Genomic DNA, 18,605 nt, shown 5'->3' with positions numbered 1-18,605 from the left:
AACAGCCCGCCCCCCGCATAAGGTTGCATGGTTGCAGTAAAGAAAATAAATGCGTTCCATGTTCCACCTCAAATGAGTCCCTAATCCTGGGCTCTGCCCCCTGATGAAATTAGCTTCCTATTCCCAGGCAAAGGGTGCTTCCAAATGAGGCCCTGGCCTACAGACCTACTGCCTTGTTCACAGGTTTTTATAGAGCCACAGAATCCTGCAGTTGGAAGGGGCCTGGAAGGCCACCAGGTCCAACCCCCTGTTCAATGCAGGACTGAGGGCGCCCATCCAAGATCAGGCACTTTAGGCTATATGGAAGCTAAACATGTATGGAAGTTTTACTCATGGGCCTCCTGTGTTTCCTTACCTTTTCTTCCATCTTTTTCCATAATGCAACAAAGAGAGAGAGAGATTCCAGTGGCCAAGGAGAAGGACTGAGGGGGGTATTTATTTTAAAAGTTGTACTCAAGTTAATTTACTGAAAAATAAACATAATTTTAAATCAACGTGTAAAGCAGGCCCTATAATCCATTAAAAATCAGCTTTCCCCCTTGCAATCAGAGTGTGGAAAATCTGCCACCTGGGAAAGGTGCTCCTCCTGCCACAGGGCAGGGCCAGCAAAGGGGTGCTCTGAAGGGGCAAGGGGGAGGACACCTGCCCGGTTTCCTCACCTGGGCCTGTGCAGTTCACTTCGCGGTTCTTGAGGCCTCTGAGTTGTGGTCCTGGGGAGGAGGGCTGTTCTCATCCCAGGTGCAGCCAGAGGCAGGTTTGCTTGAAGGAGCCTTGTGTGAAGCGAGCGGAAACCAGTGCCGGGTGTCAGAAGTGGCTCTTTGGGCCCCCACCTGCCTTATTGCTCACAAAGGAAGGCACCTGAGCTGGAGGAAAGCACAGAGAGACCTCCGAGCGCTGCAGACAGGTGTGCCCTGTGCAGCTGGAGGCGACTCTTGTGGGTTGTGGGCTTTTCCCACTCGGAGGGCTCAGCCCTTTCAAGGGTGGCTTTGTGGTGGTCTTGAGGTTGTTCAAAGCCACCAGGGACGGCCCCATTGGGCTCGCGAGCCTCGGCACTGATGCGGCCGAAAGTGCACTCAGCCCACGGCCCTTGGAAACGAGGTGCGTGCCTCGTCTGGTGCATAGAAGCACATGCCCCCCAGCGCCCCTTGCTTCCCGCTTCATTTCCACCCAGGCCCTCCCACCACCCACACCCTGGGGAGGTTCACGTGCCACACCATGCGACCGCTGCAGTGGCTCCTTGCGCAGGATGGTCTGGTGTGCCCTCTGAACCCCGTTGTGGTATTTCAGCAAGGAAGGTCTGCTTTTTAGAAGTCATGCTAAGAAACGATATTCTTCTTCAGACTTCCCCACGGTTTCTCTAGTCACCCGAACCCAAATTTGTGCTTTCTCTGGTCTTGCTTTGCAGCTACCATGGAATCCCCTGGAAAGAAACGTCATTTAAATTAATTTAAATTATTTTAAACGTCATTTTAATTGTTAACAATATTTACTTATTTATCTGGCCAGGGCGACTTCTTCTCTTTTCTTTTAAAACTTTTATAACTTATTTTATATCTTTTATATTTTTTATTTATTTTATATTATTAATTGTAATTTTATATTGTTATTTTTGTATTGTATTGTGTTGTAAGCCACCCCGAGGCTTCGGCAAGGGGTGGCATAGAAATGTTCTAATAATAATAATAAAAATAATAATAATGAGCGGCAGCTTTGGGAGCTGCTCTAGCCATCCAGCATGGGATTGAATTTCAGGTGTGGTGACTGATGGGATATGTGCCAACAGCAGGAGGACTGAGCAAGGCAGGGGGGAACCCCTTGATTGTCTGTCAGGCATGTCCAGGCAGAAAACATGCCCGTGGGTGACAGGCAGGGCCACCTGTCATGGCGCGCAGTGGGGGATCCCCTCTGGCTGAAGAAACCTGGCTTGGCCTCTCCCTTTCCTGTCCAGGCCCCTCCTTGCACTCCTGCTTTGTACTCGGGGCCTTGGAGGCCAGTCAGGGCGGCCCAGGGCAGGGAGGCCTCGTAAGGCTATGCAGAGGGGCCTTCTTGTGGCCGCCTTCGGCCCAGGACTAGCCAGAGGCGGCCTGCGCATCACCGCCATCGTCTGCACGAGATCCTCCGCCAGCGTCGCCCGCAGCTCCCCTGCGGCCCAGTCGCGGCCCTTCGGGGGTCCTCCCCCCCTTCACCGCCAGAGGGACCCTCTCTCTGTTCGCTGCCGTGGCCGTTTCTCCCGAAGGGGCGGATGCTCCTTAGCCGGAGTCCCAGCCTCCCGCCCTCCTTGCTGACCTGCTGGGGGACCAGCGAGCGAGCGAGCGAGCGGGCGAGGTGATTCTGGCCTCCGCGCGGCTCTCTGTGGCCCTCGGCCCCCTCACCGCGCTGAGGCGTGGGCTGGGAGGCGGCCGCATTAGGGGCCACTGAGGGGGCAAACTGGAGGAGACCGTTGAAGGCGCGAGAAGGGGAAGACCACCTGTGAGGTGGATCCACTCCGCAAAGGAAGCCGCAGCCTCGCGCTCCAGGAGCTCGACGGGGCGGTCAAGGGCGGGACATTTTGGAGGGCTGTACCCAACCCTCATCGGAGACACAGCCAGGACGGCGGCCGGGCGCCGCCTTTGCTGGGAAACCAGCTGGGTGTCTGGGCCTCTCTGGGCAGCAGGGGGCGCTGCTGCACCGCCCCTGCCGGCCTCGCCATGCCGGCTGCTGGGTGAACAGGCGCCAGGCGAGGGGGACCCCCGTGGGCCCGATCCGGCTCGGTGTCTCCACCGCCCTTCAGTGTGGCCGCCTCTGTGCCCGAGAGAAGGAGGACCGGGGAGCCGACGGCAAGAGGGCAGGCGGCCTGCAGGGGGAATCCGCGGGGCAGAAGAGCCGTTTTCTTTGGCTGGAAACAAGAAAGGGCCGAGGGGGCGCGGCGAGGAAGGGCGAGGCGCTGGGGAAACGCCGCGCCTCGCCGGGGCTTTCCAGGGCAAGGGGAAGAGGCGCAAAGGGAGAGCGGGCCCACCGCACACTTAGGGGGCTTTTTTCTGGACTGCCCTGGCCCCTCTCCTCCTCCAGGGCTCTGGGATGCAGGCGGAGTCTCTGCCCCCGCGGCCTCGCCCCGTCCTTGCTGGACACGCACCGGCCGGAGGTTCGTCCCCTGCGCGGCGAGGAGGAGGGGAGCTGCGTGCGGAAATGCCCCAGCCCTGCCCTTGCCGGCCTGCCAGCGGGGAATCCCAGACAGCCCAGCTTTCGTGCCCAACATGCAGCAGCCTGCTTATGAGTTTGCACGTTTTCCTGTAGCCAAGCCCCGTACAAGACTTCCAAAATGTATAAACCATCATTCGGGGGATGCCATCAAACTTAACTGCTGCAAAAAAAAATGCCAGTCATTCTTGAAAGGGGATTGCCATTTTCTTAACAGTGTCTCTTTTGTATTCCTTATCTTGTTTTTGCACTATAAGTTTTGCCATGTCAGCCATTTTCCAGACATGTTTGGCCCCATTGATAGAGAAAGGGCACTAGGGCTCTGCTGAATGGGTTCCTTAAACTGCCAGTTGGGTGGTGTGGACAAAGTCCAAATAAAATAAAATAAAATGTATGCTTTTGCATGTCCTTAAATATAAAACCTGGCAGCAGTGTCCTTGCTCCTCTCCACTCAAAGGGACTAGAACTTTTAACCCAGCTCCACACGCCTGGGAAAAGCAGGCAGCCCCAAATCCATTCATGCATTTTCTCCCAGAAACAGACAGGCCTTTGGAAGTTGTGCTTCCTTTGCAATGTAAAATTACCTAGATTGCAAAAACCCACAACATTTTAAACCTGTTAGGTTTCTGTAACTCCTGATTATTTTTATCTGTTATCTGTTACCCAATCCTCCAATGGGTCATGATGCATTCCCTGGTGCCTATAATAATTTCTCAGTGTTTCTGTATTATTCTTCATTGTCCTCTCCTTCTCACCCATTCAGAATCTCATCCCTCTCTTGAGACTGTGTATGTGACTTGAAACCCATAAAACATTCTGTGTATACTCAGGGAATTTGTAGTTGGTGGGTGTACCTCTACCTGGCAGTGCTGTTGTACTTTTGGTCTCTGCAAAGGGGTTTCCTGGGTGTTCTCACCAATAAAACTACTGAGGTTCAAGGTGAAGGCGTCTTCCTGTGGATCCAAGCATTCATTCTCCCGGGCTGCTAAACCGGGATTTCCCAATAGTGGCATCCTTCATACCAGGGAGGGGAAGTGCCAGCCGACGGACCAGATCTGGCCCACCAGGTTTTCCACCAAGCAAGGCCCCTTCTGCAATGTTCTACCCTGCCTGAAGATGCAGGGGGAGGAGTGACTGAGCTTTGGACTCCAGGCCTATGCTCCTTCCATATGCCTACGCACACCCATTGCGGGGGAACATGGGAAAAGTGCTGCGCACTCCTGCCCTGCTTGCAGGAACCCATGGGGCACTCTGTGAACAGAATGGTGGCTAGATGGACCCCTGGCCTGATCCAGGGGGTTCTTCTGCTGCATTTGTACCCGCTGTACCAGTGGGTGGTGTGTTGCTGAGCCCAATTTCAAAGGCTGGGATGGCCTTTAAGACCCTAAGTGGTCGGTTATTTGAGGACCCCCTTCAGCCACAGAAACTGCCACTGCACTGAGATTCGTTTGGAAGCTCTCCTTGTAGGCTTTCCTCCCACTTCAGTTGGATTTGCAAACCCGGGGTTGGGGCTGCCTTCTTTATGCCCCCCACCCCACCCCAAACTGGAATGCATCAACATATGTAGAATCAGCCTTTCCAAATTTGGCCTCCTTTGGTGATGAGAAGGCAAAACTTGCTGGAGAAGACAGTCCTGCTGGGGAAGCCTGAAGCCTTCAAACCTGCTTTCAGGTCAGAGGCAAAAGAACATGAAGAAGACCAGGTGTGCGAAGGACGAGCTCCACAACAAAAGCTGTGGCTTTGACTTTGTAAGAGCTGAGTGGGCCAGTCCGGGGCAGGCCGTTCTGGAGCATTTACATTCATGGGTTCAGCGTAAGTCAGAGATGACTCGGGGGCCTCCAGCAGCAACCACCAGCCCTATTTAGCTACATCTCCTATCATCCCTATCCCATCAGTCAGCCAGGGAAAGGTTGGCATGATGGCGAAAGTAGTGCTGAAAGCCCCTGAATTTGGGTAACTCTTTGACATGACTCATAGATCTGCTTGCTGAATTAAAAAAAATGTTTCAGTTTCAACTTAGAAGGGTATTTTAGACTGCTGTTTTAAAGTGCTGCTTTGGTTGACTGCTTTTTGTGTTTCTGTGTATTTTTAAAAAATGAAACAGTTCTGACAAGGCCTCTGTGGGAAAAGGAAACCTAACTTTGGCACCTCTGCCGGGTTTATAAGCTGGTGTATGTTCTTCGCCTAACATTCACACAAGCAAGTCACACATGCAACTCTTAGGTTTTCCCTGTGAGTGAGTGGCAAGGGTCAAGCTGCCGGCTGAATTCGGAGTTTTCAGAATGGCGGAGAACTTTTCCTGGTTTGATCAGTTGAGGCAGCTCAAGATGGAGCACAGAAGGATCTCCACACGCCAGAGCTGTAAAATTTGAAAAGCCCAGGAGGTCGGAAGGTAAAGGATCTGGAGAGGAGAATGTTGCTGGCTGCAGCTGCCACTTTCCCCTCTGCTTTTTGGCTTCAGAGAATACAACCATTTGCTGCTTTCTTGTGAACAGAAATATTTGGCTGCTGTGCAGAGAGGTACCCAGAAATTGGCTGCCTTGGGTTGCCACCTTGCAGGATTGGTGTGTGATAGGAAAACAGCAGCTGCTGTGCTTCCATCCTGGTTAGAAAAGCTGCAGCAGATGCCGTCTGTGCTTCTCCCTGCCATCTTCATCTTCACAACAACCTTGTAAGGTTGAAAGGGAGAGTGGCAGACTTGGGGTCACCATGGGAGCTCCATATCTTTGTAGGAATGTGAACACGGATCTCCCCAGCCTGACTGGAGAGGTACTGACTAGTATGGACACTGCAAGCTGGGGAGAGTCATGCCTTACTAGGCATCTGCACCAATTTCCCGATTCTGAACATGCTACAGTCTCCCCGCATGAGCTTTCTTCAGAAGCTCTACCTGTCAGTATGCGCTGGTGATCTCTAAACTAGACTACTGCACTGCACTCCACAGGGGGCTGCCCTGGCAGACTGTTCAGATGCTGCAGCTTGCACAAAATGTGGCAACCAGTGTGGCAACTGAGTCCAGAAGGTCAGGATATATCACACCAATGCTGGCCTGGTTGTGTTCTGAGTCCAACTCAGGGTACTGGATGCAGCCTATAAATCCCGTAGATCTGGGGACCACAATATTTGATGGAACACCTCTCCCAGCTGCAGTCTATCTGGATGCTGCATACAAGAACTCCACCGTCTCCAACGTGGAGATGGTGACTTAGTGGTGGCCCCCAGTTATAGGAACAAGCTTTCCACTGAGCTCAGCCTGGTGCCGACACAACTCCATCCGTTTGGTGCTAGGCTCAGACTGTTTTCCATAGCAGGTCATTTAATTAGTGTCCTATAGTATATTGGGGCCTTGTGTTAGCTGTTTAACCGGACTTGTGATTTGATTTGTGTTGGCTATTGTAGCTTTTTAAATTTGGTTTTAAATTTGGCTTTTAAATTATGTTTTTACTGTTGTCAGTATTTTTATATTGTATTTTTATCATACTTTGTGTGCTATCGTAATCTGCCCAGCAAACTTCATCTATTGGGCAGTATAGAAATATCATCATCATCATCAATAATATAATAATCACCTTGGATGAACTGATTTTCCTATTTCATTAATACTGTTGTAACCAGACAACAAGAAACACAGAAAAAGAAGGGAGGTTTTTGCTTTATCCCATATTGTTCAATATGGACAAGGCTGCACAGCTGTAACTAAGAATGTGCAAACTTTGCCAGAGCCGCACCTAACATGGACTGGGAGCTGCACAGCGGTTCTTTCCGCCCCACTTCCTGAGTGCCGCAGAAGTGCGAGGGTGGGGAGCATGCTTGCACCTCATTCCTTGTCTTTGAGGAAGCCCCCCCCCCCAAAGGCCCTGCTGCGCAGAACCAATTAGACCCTCTGGTGCTGGGCCCTTTTTGGACCCAAATCCACAGAGGTCCATTGGCCGCAGAAGCTTCTCCACTTACTCCAGCAAAGCGCATTCTGTGAGTCCCTTCCTCCTCGTGGATTTAAGCCCCGTGCTGAAGCTGGCCGCCCCTTCCCAGTTCCTCATTTGCACAACTGTTCGAAATCAGTTCAGACAGTAAAAAGAGGCCTGGAAGTTTGTATTCCCCAAGACCCCCAGAGAAACAGCATGCATCAGGCCTTCCTGTGACCGGAGAGCTCTCTGCTGTGGAAATTATAATGGTTTCTCTTCTTCCAAACCATTTTTTGCATAATGAATACCCACGCAGGCTGGCCTGGGGTGGGGGGATTGTGAGTAAGAGACTGGGACTTCCCCCCATAATGATCTGCGTCCTGCAAGTCCCCATCCCACCCGTCCAAGAGAATGTTCTTAATAGGATTGAGTTGGTGCCTGGCCCAACTTGGTCAGTGGGCACATAATCATTAAAACGTTCATTCAGTTTGGTACATAAAGAGCCATCTAACTCTTCAGTCTAAACTCAGCTGCAGAGATGCTTTTGACGCTGAGCTGCCCGTCAGTGCCTGCTTTTGGGCAACGGGCACATCTGGCCATTTGTCCCGGGCACCACCACAAGATGGCTGCCCTTGGAGTCATGGCAAAGGTCAAGTAAAACGCCCACAGGCTGTGGACAAGCCAGAGGCTGGATCCCAGCACACAGATCGGCTTGCTTGCACGCACCGTCCTCGGCCCCCACAGAAGCCTTTCCACAGCAATCCTGTCTGCTGGGAAGCATTGGGCTATTTTTTGTCTTTTTAAGTGGGGGGGGGGGCTTAAGGCTCTTCGGTGGGCACCAAGCAAGGTGTCTGAGGGCGCACTGGCACTTGCGGGCTCCCGTGTCTTCTATGTCTTCTAGCCCTGCTTTAGAAGTGCAGCGCCCTTGTCCAGGAGAATGACCTGGGCTCCATAGGCACGTACCCCGTGCTTTCCAGCCAGTGGCAGAGCAGCAACTCGGCGGGCAGAACACGCCACGCTCGATCTCCAGCAGCGGGCTGGTACGCCTCTTCCCTCAGCCCTGGAGACCCACAGCTGGTCCATCTCCACAAAACTGGGCCTGATGGAAAAGGCTGCAAGTTGTCCCGTTGTTAAAAAATGAAGAAATCCAAGGCGCCCCTGGCACTGACAAGAAAAACCAGAGTTCTCCGGGGGAGCACAATCAAAAGAACATTTGCCGTTTGTTCAGACATGCAGTAAATATGTGTGGCATGTAGGGAGAGAGTCCTGTCCATGGAGTAGTATGAAAATGAACTGAATAAATAGGTAGCCCCCCGGGAGGGACTGCCGAGGTGGAGTTTGTACAGAATGCTTTTATAACCTATCAGTTACATACGCAGTTTGGAGGGTGGGGGGAATCAGTTTGCTCGAAGCACACGAGGAGAAGATAATAGGGATGAACGGATTAAGACGCCCCAACACAAAAAGAAGAATCTTCAGGACAGGCTAACAAAGAGCGTACCTAAGAGTGCACTTGAGCAGGGCAGGCAGACATCGGTGCACCTAAGGCACACCTGGAGAGCAAAGCTTCGAACATGATCAGGACAGGGTTGCCTTTAGGCCTTCGGTCTGCAGCTGCTCTTGCAGGGTCAGCCTTTCGGCGGCCATATTAGGGTGGAGCTTTTGCTCCGTTGGTCCTGGCAGCTCCAGGAGCTGCATCTGGTCTCAGCACAGGGCCACGGATGGGCAAACTCAGGCCCCCGCGGTTGCTACGACGGGGCATGGGCAGAAGGGTGTTCATCTTGCTCCTGCCCCAGCCGACTTGCCCAAAATCAGGGCGGAACGGCTGCCTCGGGAGTCAGCAGAGGAGAGGAAGGCTAAAGACATCTCCCCCCGCCATGGTCCCTGTGCGCATGGCTGCTTCGGGGCCCCCAAGGATATGGGCAAAGCTTCAGGGGCGCCGGAAGGAGAAGCCAGCACAGCTTCCAGGCCGGCCATGGGCAGCGCAGGCGCAGAGCTGACGAGCAGCAAGGGGGGCCGCATGGCCGGGGTCTGCTGGCGGCCTACGGGTTGTGCCGGCCGGGCCAAGAGCATAACTTGCCTGCCCACCCCGCAAACCTAGCGGCCCACGGTAGGTTTAATTCAGTGGGGTTGCTGTGGGACTGAAAAGGGCGCGACGCCTCCGCTTTCCGTTTTCTGTGCCGCAGCGGAATCGGCAGAGCGGTGCCCCTCAGCCTCGGGCAACTTTCCACAGCTGCGCTGCCCCAGCGCGTCCCTCTGAACAGCCTTCTGGCTTCTGACCACACGCTTGCCACGTGCTAAGCAGTGGCTGCAGAGCGGGGGCAGCCCATAATATTTCCGTGTGCCGTGGGCACCCGTGGCTTGCACCACCCACAGCCCTCTGCACACAACTGGAAAGAGAACCACCAATCTGAGAAAATGGGGGTTTTCGGTGTGCTGTTTATGAACACGCTCTCCGTGTTGCAACTTCTCTCCTTTCTGTTTGACTGTGCCACCAACAGATGACAAGACGCTCTGCGGAACCATCACGAGGCTGAAGTTTCCAAAATTGCTGTTTAGCCAGCAACAGATTTCCAGAGGGGGAGGGGCAGAGCGCAGCAGCTGGAAGGTATCTGGTGCTCCGTTCATCAGAGATCTGTCTGTACGCAGCGCACAGAGAGATGCTAATCTTGAAAGCCGTGCTGTATTTTTCACTTAGATGTGAAATTGAAAAAGTTCAAAGGGCAAAGGATGTGGCGGACCGGACAAGATCCGATGCTGTGTCACGTGGGGCGCTGCCCTTGCTGTGTGGGCACAGCCTCTGAGGCATCCCAAAGCTGATTTGGAGATCCATGCCCGCTTTTCTTGATTTGTCATTGCCATCTGTGTATTAAAGAACAAGGCAGAAAGTAAGCCTTCCAGTTGGAGGGAATTGATGTGTTTCAGAGGGAACAGAGATTTAGGGAAAATTGGGTGCAATTGTACGAGCTTGAATTTCTTTTTAAGTGTTCTGACTGAACTCTGTTTGAACTTCTGAGCAAATAAGGAACTGGGACCTCTCAGCGCCAGCTTCAGCATCGGGCAGCAAGCGGATTGTGACAAGCGACAGAGGCGCTTTTCGGGCCGAGATGAGGGTGCTTCACTGGGCCCTTTCGCTCCTGCTGGGGATCTGCTCCAGTGAGTACTGAGGCTCAAAGAAAATGGACCTCCATGTGCATGGGGAGGAGGGAGGCCTGGATTTGCAGCAAGGGTTCCCCTGGGAGAGGGTGGGGCCCCGATCCCATAGAGTAGCCAGCCAGAGCTGGGGGTAGGTACATGAGGGGGTGTCATGTGGAGGTGGGAAGAGACCTGTTTTCCCCTGCGAAGGAGGGCAGGATATGTTCCGATGGAGCGAAGCTCAGGGAGCCAAGGTTCAGTATGGATGCCAAGCAATAATTCCCGATGGAAACGACCCCGAGGGTATGGAATGGGCTTCCACAGGAGGTGGCTGATGCCCCATCGGTGAGGGTGTTCAAGGAGAGATTGGACAACCACATGTTGGGGATTACATGAGCGGAGCTGGCTGGAGCCAGGGGTCAGACTAGATGACTGGGGAGACCCCTTCTGACTCACTCAGCTTCTATGTTTCTATGTGTATGTTTTGTATGCTGTTTGGGGCTGGGACCAGGCTATGCGGGAGAGCGCCAACAATTCAAGCCAACCTAAAATAAAATAAAAATCAGATTTAGGCTAGCATGAAGGAAGTCGATTTCATGTTCTTCCCCAGATGGCTATGCTGACTCTTTGAGCTTGGTGTTGAATTTGGGTGGAAAGTCATAACGTTTTCTTACTCACGTGAACCCAGCTCATCTTCCAGGAGCGGATTTGTGGCACTGAGTCATCCATCTAGCCTGCCATTGCCACCTCCGCGCAACTCAAGGGCTGGCTGGAGTGTGCAAGGGCCCCGTCCCCGCAGGGGCCCACGGATGGACCCCCGGGGTGCCTCTCGCTTCGGCCCCAGGAATGCTGCTGGAGGGGAGGACTGGCTCCCGGGTGCTCTTGGCATCTCACGCTCTTTCCCAGCGCCAGGGCTGACTTTAAAGGAACGGAGGGCACACTCATTCCAGTCTGCCTTTGGTGCTTAAAAAACACGTACTTACTTATTTGTAGGGGTATGTACAAGGAGCCCTGAACAGCAGACTCAAAACTTTTATCGTAAATGAATGAAAATTCAGTGGTGAATTTTCACAAGCACGTGCAAATAGCTCTTATATCGCAGAAACACCTTAGGTGCCCGGTGACCTTCTAGGAAGGCTGCACCCTGCGCGGAGGCTCTGGGACTTCGCACGGCTCCGTATACCGGCTGCACCCTCGCTTGTGCCCTTGCAGGTTGCTCCGCGCGTTCTCTGCGCTATCATTACGTGTCTTGGTCCGAGCCCGGCCAGAGGTTGCCGCGGTTCATGGCCCTGGGCTACGTGAACGACCAGCCCTTCATCCACTACGACAGCCAGGGGGACACCCAGAGGGCCGAGCCTCGGGCGCCTTGGGTGTGGGAGATGGAGAAGGACGACGGCCGGTTCTTGGAGAGGGAAACCCAGCGCTTTCGCAACGCCGAAGTGTTCTTCAGAGAGAACCCGGCTCAGCAGAGCAGCTCAGGAAACCACACTGCAGGTGCGCGACGGTTGCGGGGGTTGCAGATCTCCATGCTGCCCTGTATATTTGTCCTGAGCAGGAGATGAGGAAGGAAGGGATCTTCCACCAACCAAGGGAGTTTGGACTGGCTGGCCTTTAGTGCCAGCCATGACTGAAGGGGTGGGGAAGTGGAGACCCTCCCAATATTTTGCCAACCATTCCCATAAGCCCCAGCCAGCACTGCCAATGGCAAGGGATGCTGGGAGTTGTAGGGCAAAGCACCTGAAGGGCCTCAAGCTGCCCACCTGTGTGTGACAGGACTCGGTGGTTAATGAGATAAGCCTTCTGTGCATTGTTTACCGAAAAAAGTGGATTTGCCCAAATTTGTGCAGCTTCCCTCTCTGCCTGCTCCCTGAGTCTCAGGTAAGGGTGCCCACCTTGCATTTTTTTATATGCCGTGTGACTTGCATGGATAGCCGCCAACTCATGGGCCTCTTTCAGGGCTTCACACCTGGCAGCGCAGGTATGGCTGTGAAATTCTCCACGGTGATCACAGGAACAGATTCTGGCACTATGGCTACGACGGGCAGGATTTCCTCAGCTTGGACATGGAGACGCTCACCTGGACGGCGGCCAGTGTGGAGGCCCAAACGACCAAGAGGGAGTGGGAGGCTAGGACAAAGAATGCCGAGATCTACAAAGACTACCTGGAGCGGGAATGCTTTGACTCACTGTGGAGACACCTGGACTATGGGAGGCCGACCCTGCTGAGGAAAGGTGGCTGAGGGGAGGAGGAGGGGGCAGGTGGGACGGGGTTTTCGCCATCTTCTTTCCCACCCCCTTTCATCCTGGAGTGAGCTGCCAATCCGTCCATGACAAAACCAGTGAGCAGCTGGGTCTGGGCCTCCCATCTGCAGATTCGGATCTTCCTCCCACATTTAAAAAGCAAATCCTAGAAGTCTAGATAGGCATTGCTGCAGTGCTGTCAGGCTTCGTGTGTTTTTTTTTAACAGCTTGACCTAACAACTTAAGCCTAACGGGAAAAATTAAAAAGCCACGGGAAATGCTCTAAAAAGCTCTGCTATGTGTCCAGTTCAGCGAGATCTGCAGTTCCAGCATCTTCCTCCATGTCCTTTTCCTGTCCATCAGTTTGAACATGTAACCCGTGACCACTTTTGACCTCCCCCAGGGCTGCGACACTGAATTTACTGCCCGAGTTTGGTGTGTGTTACCATAGTGTGGTCATGAAGAATAGCATCTTGGTTTTGGCAGTTTCACATCAAAACTCGGAAGTGCTCAGCCAAAGGTAGTCTTTTTAAAGCAAAATAGCCCCTTTCTCTTTCTACTGTACTGCTGAATTTTGGCAGAAAATTCCACTTTGGGCTTTTAAATACAGGATATGTTCTCCACTGCCATTCACGCTAGATTCGGAGGGCACAGAGGGCAAAGTAATCCCACAGATCCTGGAAGTTTGGGCTTTGCTTGGAGGCATCTTAAGCCAATTCTTTTATAGGGCCGAATAATATTCACCCTCGAGGCTTGGAGGGTAATTTGTTCAGGATTGGGATTTCTCCCCAAGGCCTTATCTGAGTCTTTTCAGAGTGTAACAAAACTCACAACAGGCTAGTGCAGGCCACAGTTTCATTCAGATATGGTACCCCGTGTGGTTCTGAATTCTAAGTTGCTTCAAGAAAAAAAAATCAGAAAGATCAAATATTCAAATATATTTTCCCCCTGAGATCTCGAAAACAAAACTATTTGCAGCGGGGGCTCAGCAACAGTGCAGTTCCTGTTGCCTAAGAAAGCATCCCACACATGAGCAAAAAAGTCGCGGAGCCTATGCAGGAGAAATGCATTCAGAAAAGCCCACTAGCTGCTCCCGGATCCCTTCGCTGGCCTCTGCTGCCACACACCGACGCTGAGGGGAGACCCCTTGCTGGAGCTGCAGCCTGGCCTGCAAAATCAGGGAGCAACTCAGCCCATCAGCCCCAGCTGCAGGCCTTCCCCTTCCAGAGACGCACTCCTGGTCCCGGCTGGGCTGATGAGCCATTTTTCCTCTGACACAATCAAGCAAACAAGCCACAGCCTGGTCTGCACAATTAGGGACCCGAACAGACCCGGGTTTGCCCTTCAGGGGACCCTCTCCTGGTCCTGGCTGAGCCTTTTGCCTTCCTGCACAGGTTCCCTGGGGTTACTCAAGGCAGGTGGGAACATGTTGCCGCTATCCCACCCCTCCGGCATTCCGAAGTGATGCAACCCTTCCGCCTCAGCACAGCGGGTGGGACTGGATGACCTCATGGGAACCCTTCCAGTGGCTCAGTGCTCTTGATGCTGCCATTTCTGCAGAGCCCCCTGTGGTGCGGGTTTCACGGAGAGCGCTGAATGACAGCAGGGACGTCCTGGTCTGCCAGGCCTACGGCTTCTACCCCAGGCAGATCAGCGCCATGTGGATCCAGGATGGAGAGCTCCAGCTGCAGAACACCTTCTACAGGAACGTCACTCCCAATGTGGACGGGACCTACAACCTCAGGCTGGCCATCGAGATCGACTCCAAGGACTGGGACCACTACCAGTGCCGTGTGGACCACGCCAGTTCAGCCCAGCATCTGGTCTTGGACTGGGAAGCTCCTGGGGGTGAGAGGCGATGGGGAAGGGCGGACAACTCCTTGGCCCAAAATCTGGGGTGGAGGAAGGGACCTGCCCTAGGGGGCCACGCCCCGGAGGACCCCACGTGTGCCCTGGGGTGCAGTGCAGGAGGTTTCGGCCCAGGGAAGACAGGAGATGCAACCCCTGGCTGGAAGATTTGGGAGCAGAGGGCCCACCCCGGGAGGAGGCAGGCAGAGGTCAGCCGGGCTGGTCAGGACTTTTGCATTACTTGTGCATGAGACAGAGCCAGACTCGTCTCTCTGGCCACTGAGTGCCTCTATAAACAGGAAGGCCTTCCAAGCCTTATTTATTCATTTTAATTATTTGGAACATTTATATGCCGCCTCCTTCGCAAAAAGCCTCGGGGCGGCTTCCAAAACAAATAAACAATTATACAATTATATTAAAAATCTGGAGACCTCTCGGCACAGAATAAAATCAATGAATACAATCAACAATTAAAATGACGCTTAAATAAAAAGGTCTTGGCCTGGCGCTGAAAAACAAATAATGACGGCACCAGGCAGACCTCTCTGGGGAGCGCATTCCATAGGTGGGGCGCCACCACAGAGAAGGCCCTCCTCTGGGTACTCACCCTCCTAGTATCTCTCACGGAGGATTCCCGGAGAAGGGCCTCTGCCGCCGATCTCAAGGGGCAGGAGGGCAAATATGGACGCAGGTGCTCCTTCAGGTAACCAGGTTCCAAGCCATTAAGGACTTTATAGGTGATAAGCAAGACCTTGAATTGGGCCCGGACTTCAATGGGGAGCCAGTGAAGCTGACAAAGGACTGGGGTTATATGAGAACAGCGCCCAGTCCCCGTCAGCAGCCTGGCAGCTCTGTTTTGCATCAATTTTGCACCTTCCGAGGTCTGTTGCAGGCTGTGGCCTTGGCAGGTAGCAGGAGAGAGCAAATTCCTCATCTGGGGCAATCGCTCGTGCTAAAGTCCAGATTATTTCAGGGTAAATCTCTTGAGGGTTGCAGGAGAGTGCGAAGTGAGTCAGGCGAGTGGCTGGCACGATCTTGTCTCCATTATAAAGTTCACTCCACCTAGGAAACTTCAAGGCCAAGCGGAGGATAAAAATTCCAGCCTCTGTAGTCCCGCCCAACACATCCGCCATTTTGCCGCGTGGCTGGAGGGCGCGGCCATGTGTGGGCCCCGCTCTGCCTGGCATCTCCCGTTCATCTGCTGGTCCAGACAGCCTCAGAGCGTGGAAGAGGAGCGGGGCCAACTCCGAGGAGCCTCTGTGGGGTAGCGGTTGGGTGTTTGCTGAAGAGGCGCAGGCTCTCGGCCTCCCTCAGGCGTGGGTCGCTTCAGGCCCGCCACGGACTCTCGGCCTCACCTACCTCACAGGGTCGTTGTGAGGATAACATGGAGAAGAGGCCCATGTAAGCCAGCTTGTTGGAGGATTTTCCTGTAATAACAGACAGAGTGGCTTGTCCTGGCCGTGGGGCGAGGCTGAAGTGGCACAAGGGTGAGCCAGAATCGCTGCCACCCTCTCCGTCTTTCTCTCTCACGCATTTTCGCACACACACAGCCATCTCGCCACGCCGTTATCTCTCCCCCACATTCCTTCTTCCCTTCTCTTTCTCTCTCGCCCTCCACGTGGAAATCGGGGGTTTTAGAAATTCCCCTTGGTACCAGTGGGGGGCCATTTTTAAAAAATTGCTTGTGGGGGTTGCCGTGTGAGGGGAGGGAATATTTTTGGATCCCGGCCTCCAGACCCAGAAGCCGGGCAGCGCACATCCCCACTTTGGCCCGAGGGATCGCAGGACCCCCCTGCACGAGGCCGCGGAGAGCAGACGGGTGCCCTTTCTCTCCTCTCAGCTACCTGGGCTCCCATCTTGATGGCAGTGGCTGTCGCGCTGGTGGTGGCCGGGATCTTCATCCTCAGTAAGTGTGTGCGCCGGTCTCTTGCACTTCCCCTGAGAACGTGCAGATGGCCTGAGGCAAAGGGCAAAAGCGCCTGCTTCCCTAAATCCACATGCAGAAGCCACCAGGCTGCGCACGGGCCGACAGCCTGGACTCTCACTCTCCGCCCTGCCTACCTCTCAGGGTTGCTGTTAGAAAGAAACAGTAGCTCCCCAGCTCTTAGACAGAATGCCAGGCAGTTTACAAGGTCCTGCTCAGCTTCATTTATGCATATCGGATACTAGCTCCATGCCATGCGATTGCCCCGCAAGGCTCAGCTTTAACAGGGGAGCCACGTGATGGGCTGGGCCTCCTTTTCAGTGAATGTGCACAGGATTACAATGCAAAGCCTCCCTCTTCCCTGCCCACCACACGCCCCCCCCCCCCATGTGTTTGAGGACCAGGGCCCGCTTCACAGAATTCTAGCTATGAACCAACCAAGTCCTGTTCCCTATATCAAAAGTGTAAAAGGGCTGGGATTTTCCCCTCAATCCTAGAAACTTTTGTATGGAAGGAGGTCCCAGGAACTCTGGCCAATTTGTGAAGGTGGATCTTCCGAGCCTGGTTCAGGCTCCTGCCTTCTCCTTCTGGCTACGATCTTTTCAAGATAGTTGGGTCTTGCCCTTGGTTCTGTTGCCAGACCTTGTAAACTAGAATTCTGGGCATGATTTTTGCCCCACTCATCAGATTTCTGAGAGAGGAATAATCTCTGGAGCGTCTCTGCCAGGAAGGAGGCCCAGGTGACACGGGGGCACGGAAAAGAGAGCAGGACTGTAGGATGCCTATTTGAAACACGCTTTCTCTGCCATAAGTCTCTTACATCAAGGAGCTACTTTTCCAGAAAGATGATCAGGAAAAGTGCTTTGTGTGTTCAAGGGCCATTCCTTCAAATAAGCATCACTGGAATTGCTCATGGGGGGGGGGGGATACTTGTCTGGGAGGCATCACCCACCCCCTGGGCTGCCCAGGGCTGGGCAAGGGGCTTCCCGCATCTGTCTCTGCAGAGCTGCCTGTTTCCTGCTTTGGATGCTGCCTGTTTCGTTGTCCTCCGGTGTCCCAGACAAAGGGGGGCTGCCTGCAAAGGTGCCCCGTCCCCTGGGAGCAAAGCTCTGTGCCCTTCTCCCCTGGAGGTCTTGGGAAGAGGCTGAGGAGCATGTACTCTGGCCAGATTTGAGGACTGGGGAGCCCTGGAAGGGGAGAGGGAGGGTTTCTTTCAGCACTGACCTTCTGGTTCTTCCTCCCCAGAGAGCCAGAGATAGAAGGCATCCCACAAGGGACGGCGGGTAAGTGAGCCCTCCCTCTCGAAATACGGTTTCTCCCGAACTGTTGTAAGTAAACAGACAATGTTGGGGGGTCCAGTTAGGAAACTGGCCTCTGCACCCCCACCGGCTCCCCCGCATTTCTCTCCACCCAGCAAGCGACTGAGGATCGGGCAGGTCCCAGGCTGAGCTTTGCGGTGTCCGGCCTTCCCAGAAACCCATAGCTTCCGAGTGGCGCCAGATCTGGCTGTGTGGACAGTAGACGGCGGGGCAGTGTGGCAGCAGCCAGTTGCACCCATTGCCAGCAAGTTCCTCGGTTCTTTTCCAGCTGCGTCCCTCCTCAGCCGGAGCAGCATCGCAGCAGGACGGAGACCAGAGGCCTTCTCCAGCCCTCCCTGTTGGACGGAACATGTGGGAGCAAGAAGAGCCACTGGGAGGCTGCACCGGCCCCCAGACCCCCAGGAGAACATTGCCGCAAGAGGGAGATCAACCAGGCCCGATACATCGGCCCGAGAAAGACCAGCTGCAGGGAGCTCGCTGCACTTCGACATTCAGAAGGGCTTGGGGTCTGCCTTTTTCCTCCTCCCTCCCAATCTCTTTTCCTTTAGTGTTGTGCTTTTCCATGTGTAGGCCTGAAGGCAAGGGCTGTTGTACGACTGATCTCTGTGAGCCACGCTGGGAACCTTTTTCTGTTGAATGCTGTCAATAAAGAATGAGGCCCTTTTGAGGGTTGGTGTTGGCCTTGAAAGAGCTGAATGATTTGGAATCCAGCCATCTGGAAGGCCTCCTTCAAGGGGCCCCAAAAGGGGACTCCCAGGATGGATGGAGGAATAACGGAGTGCTTAAGAACCAGAGAAGCTCCACTGGAGGGGAGGGGGAGGGATTTTGGAAGGGGGTTGCTTTTCTTTGTCTTCCTTGTCCTTTTGGCCATGTCCCCCTACTATCAAATGTACTCAGGAATCTGCTGCCATGGATTGCTGCCTCTTTTTTCCCTGGCGTAACTGCTGTGTTAAAGGTAGAAATTCAACAGGTGCAGTTTTTCATCAGTTCTCCTTGCTTAGCAAAGCTGCACCACTTTGATTCCTGCCCCTCAGTTGGGAAAAGTGTAGCAGGTTTCCT

The 18,605-nt window shown here is 53.8% G+C and overlaps 1 protein-coding gene across 1 annotated transcript; it reads left to right on the top strand.

Moving 5' to 3' along the window:
- The first annotated feature begins 9,530 nt into the window (after nucleotides 1-9,530).
- Nucleotides 9,531-18,263, top strand: LOC123023278 (BOLA class I histocompatibility antigen, alpha chain BL3-7-like). Its single transcript, XM_044429765.1, has 8 exons — nucleotides 9,531-9,687; nucleotides 10,097-10,235; nucleotides 11,427-11,708; nucleotides 12,171-12,446; nucleotides 14,016-14,303; nucleotides 16,144-16,209; nucleotides 17,473-17,510; nucleotides 17,815-18,263. Exons 2-7 carry the CDS (start codon nucleotides 10,187-10,189, stop codon nucleotides 17,484-17,486), a joined length of 975 nt encoding a protein of 324 aa, XP_044285700.1. The 5' UTR covers nucleotides 9,531-9,687; nucleotides 10,097-10,186; the 3' UTR covers nucleotides 17,487-17,510; nucleotides 17,815-18,263.
- The last annotated feature ends 342 nt before the right edge of the window (nucleotides 18,264-18,605 follow it).

This window comes from Varanus komodoensis, unplaced genomic scaffold (assembly GCF_004798865.1).
Source record: "Varanus komodoensis strain SLA01 unplaced genomic scaffold, ASM479886v1 scaffold203, whole genome shotgun sequence".
Taxonomy (NCBI): Eukaryota; Metazoa; Chordata; class Lepidosauria; order Squamata; family Varanidae; genus Varanus; species Varanus komodoensis.
Note: the sequence above shows the minus strand (reverse complement) of the source record. Positions and strands in the feature narration are given on the sequence as shown.

Coding starts and splice junctions, on each gene's coding strand:
- LOC123023278 (XM_044429765.1), top strand. CDS start 10,187: ATGAGGGTGCTTCACTGGGCCCTTTCGCTCCTGCTGGGGATCTGCTCC. Junction 11,709..12,170: donor CTCAGGAAACCACACTGCAG/GTGCGCGACGGT, acceptor GGCCTCTTTCAG/GGCTTCACACCTGGCAGCGC. Junction 14,304..16,143: donor GGACTGGGAAGCTCCTGGGG/GTGAGAGGCGAT, acceptor CTCTCCTCTCAG/CTACCTGGGCTCCCATCTTG.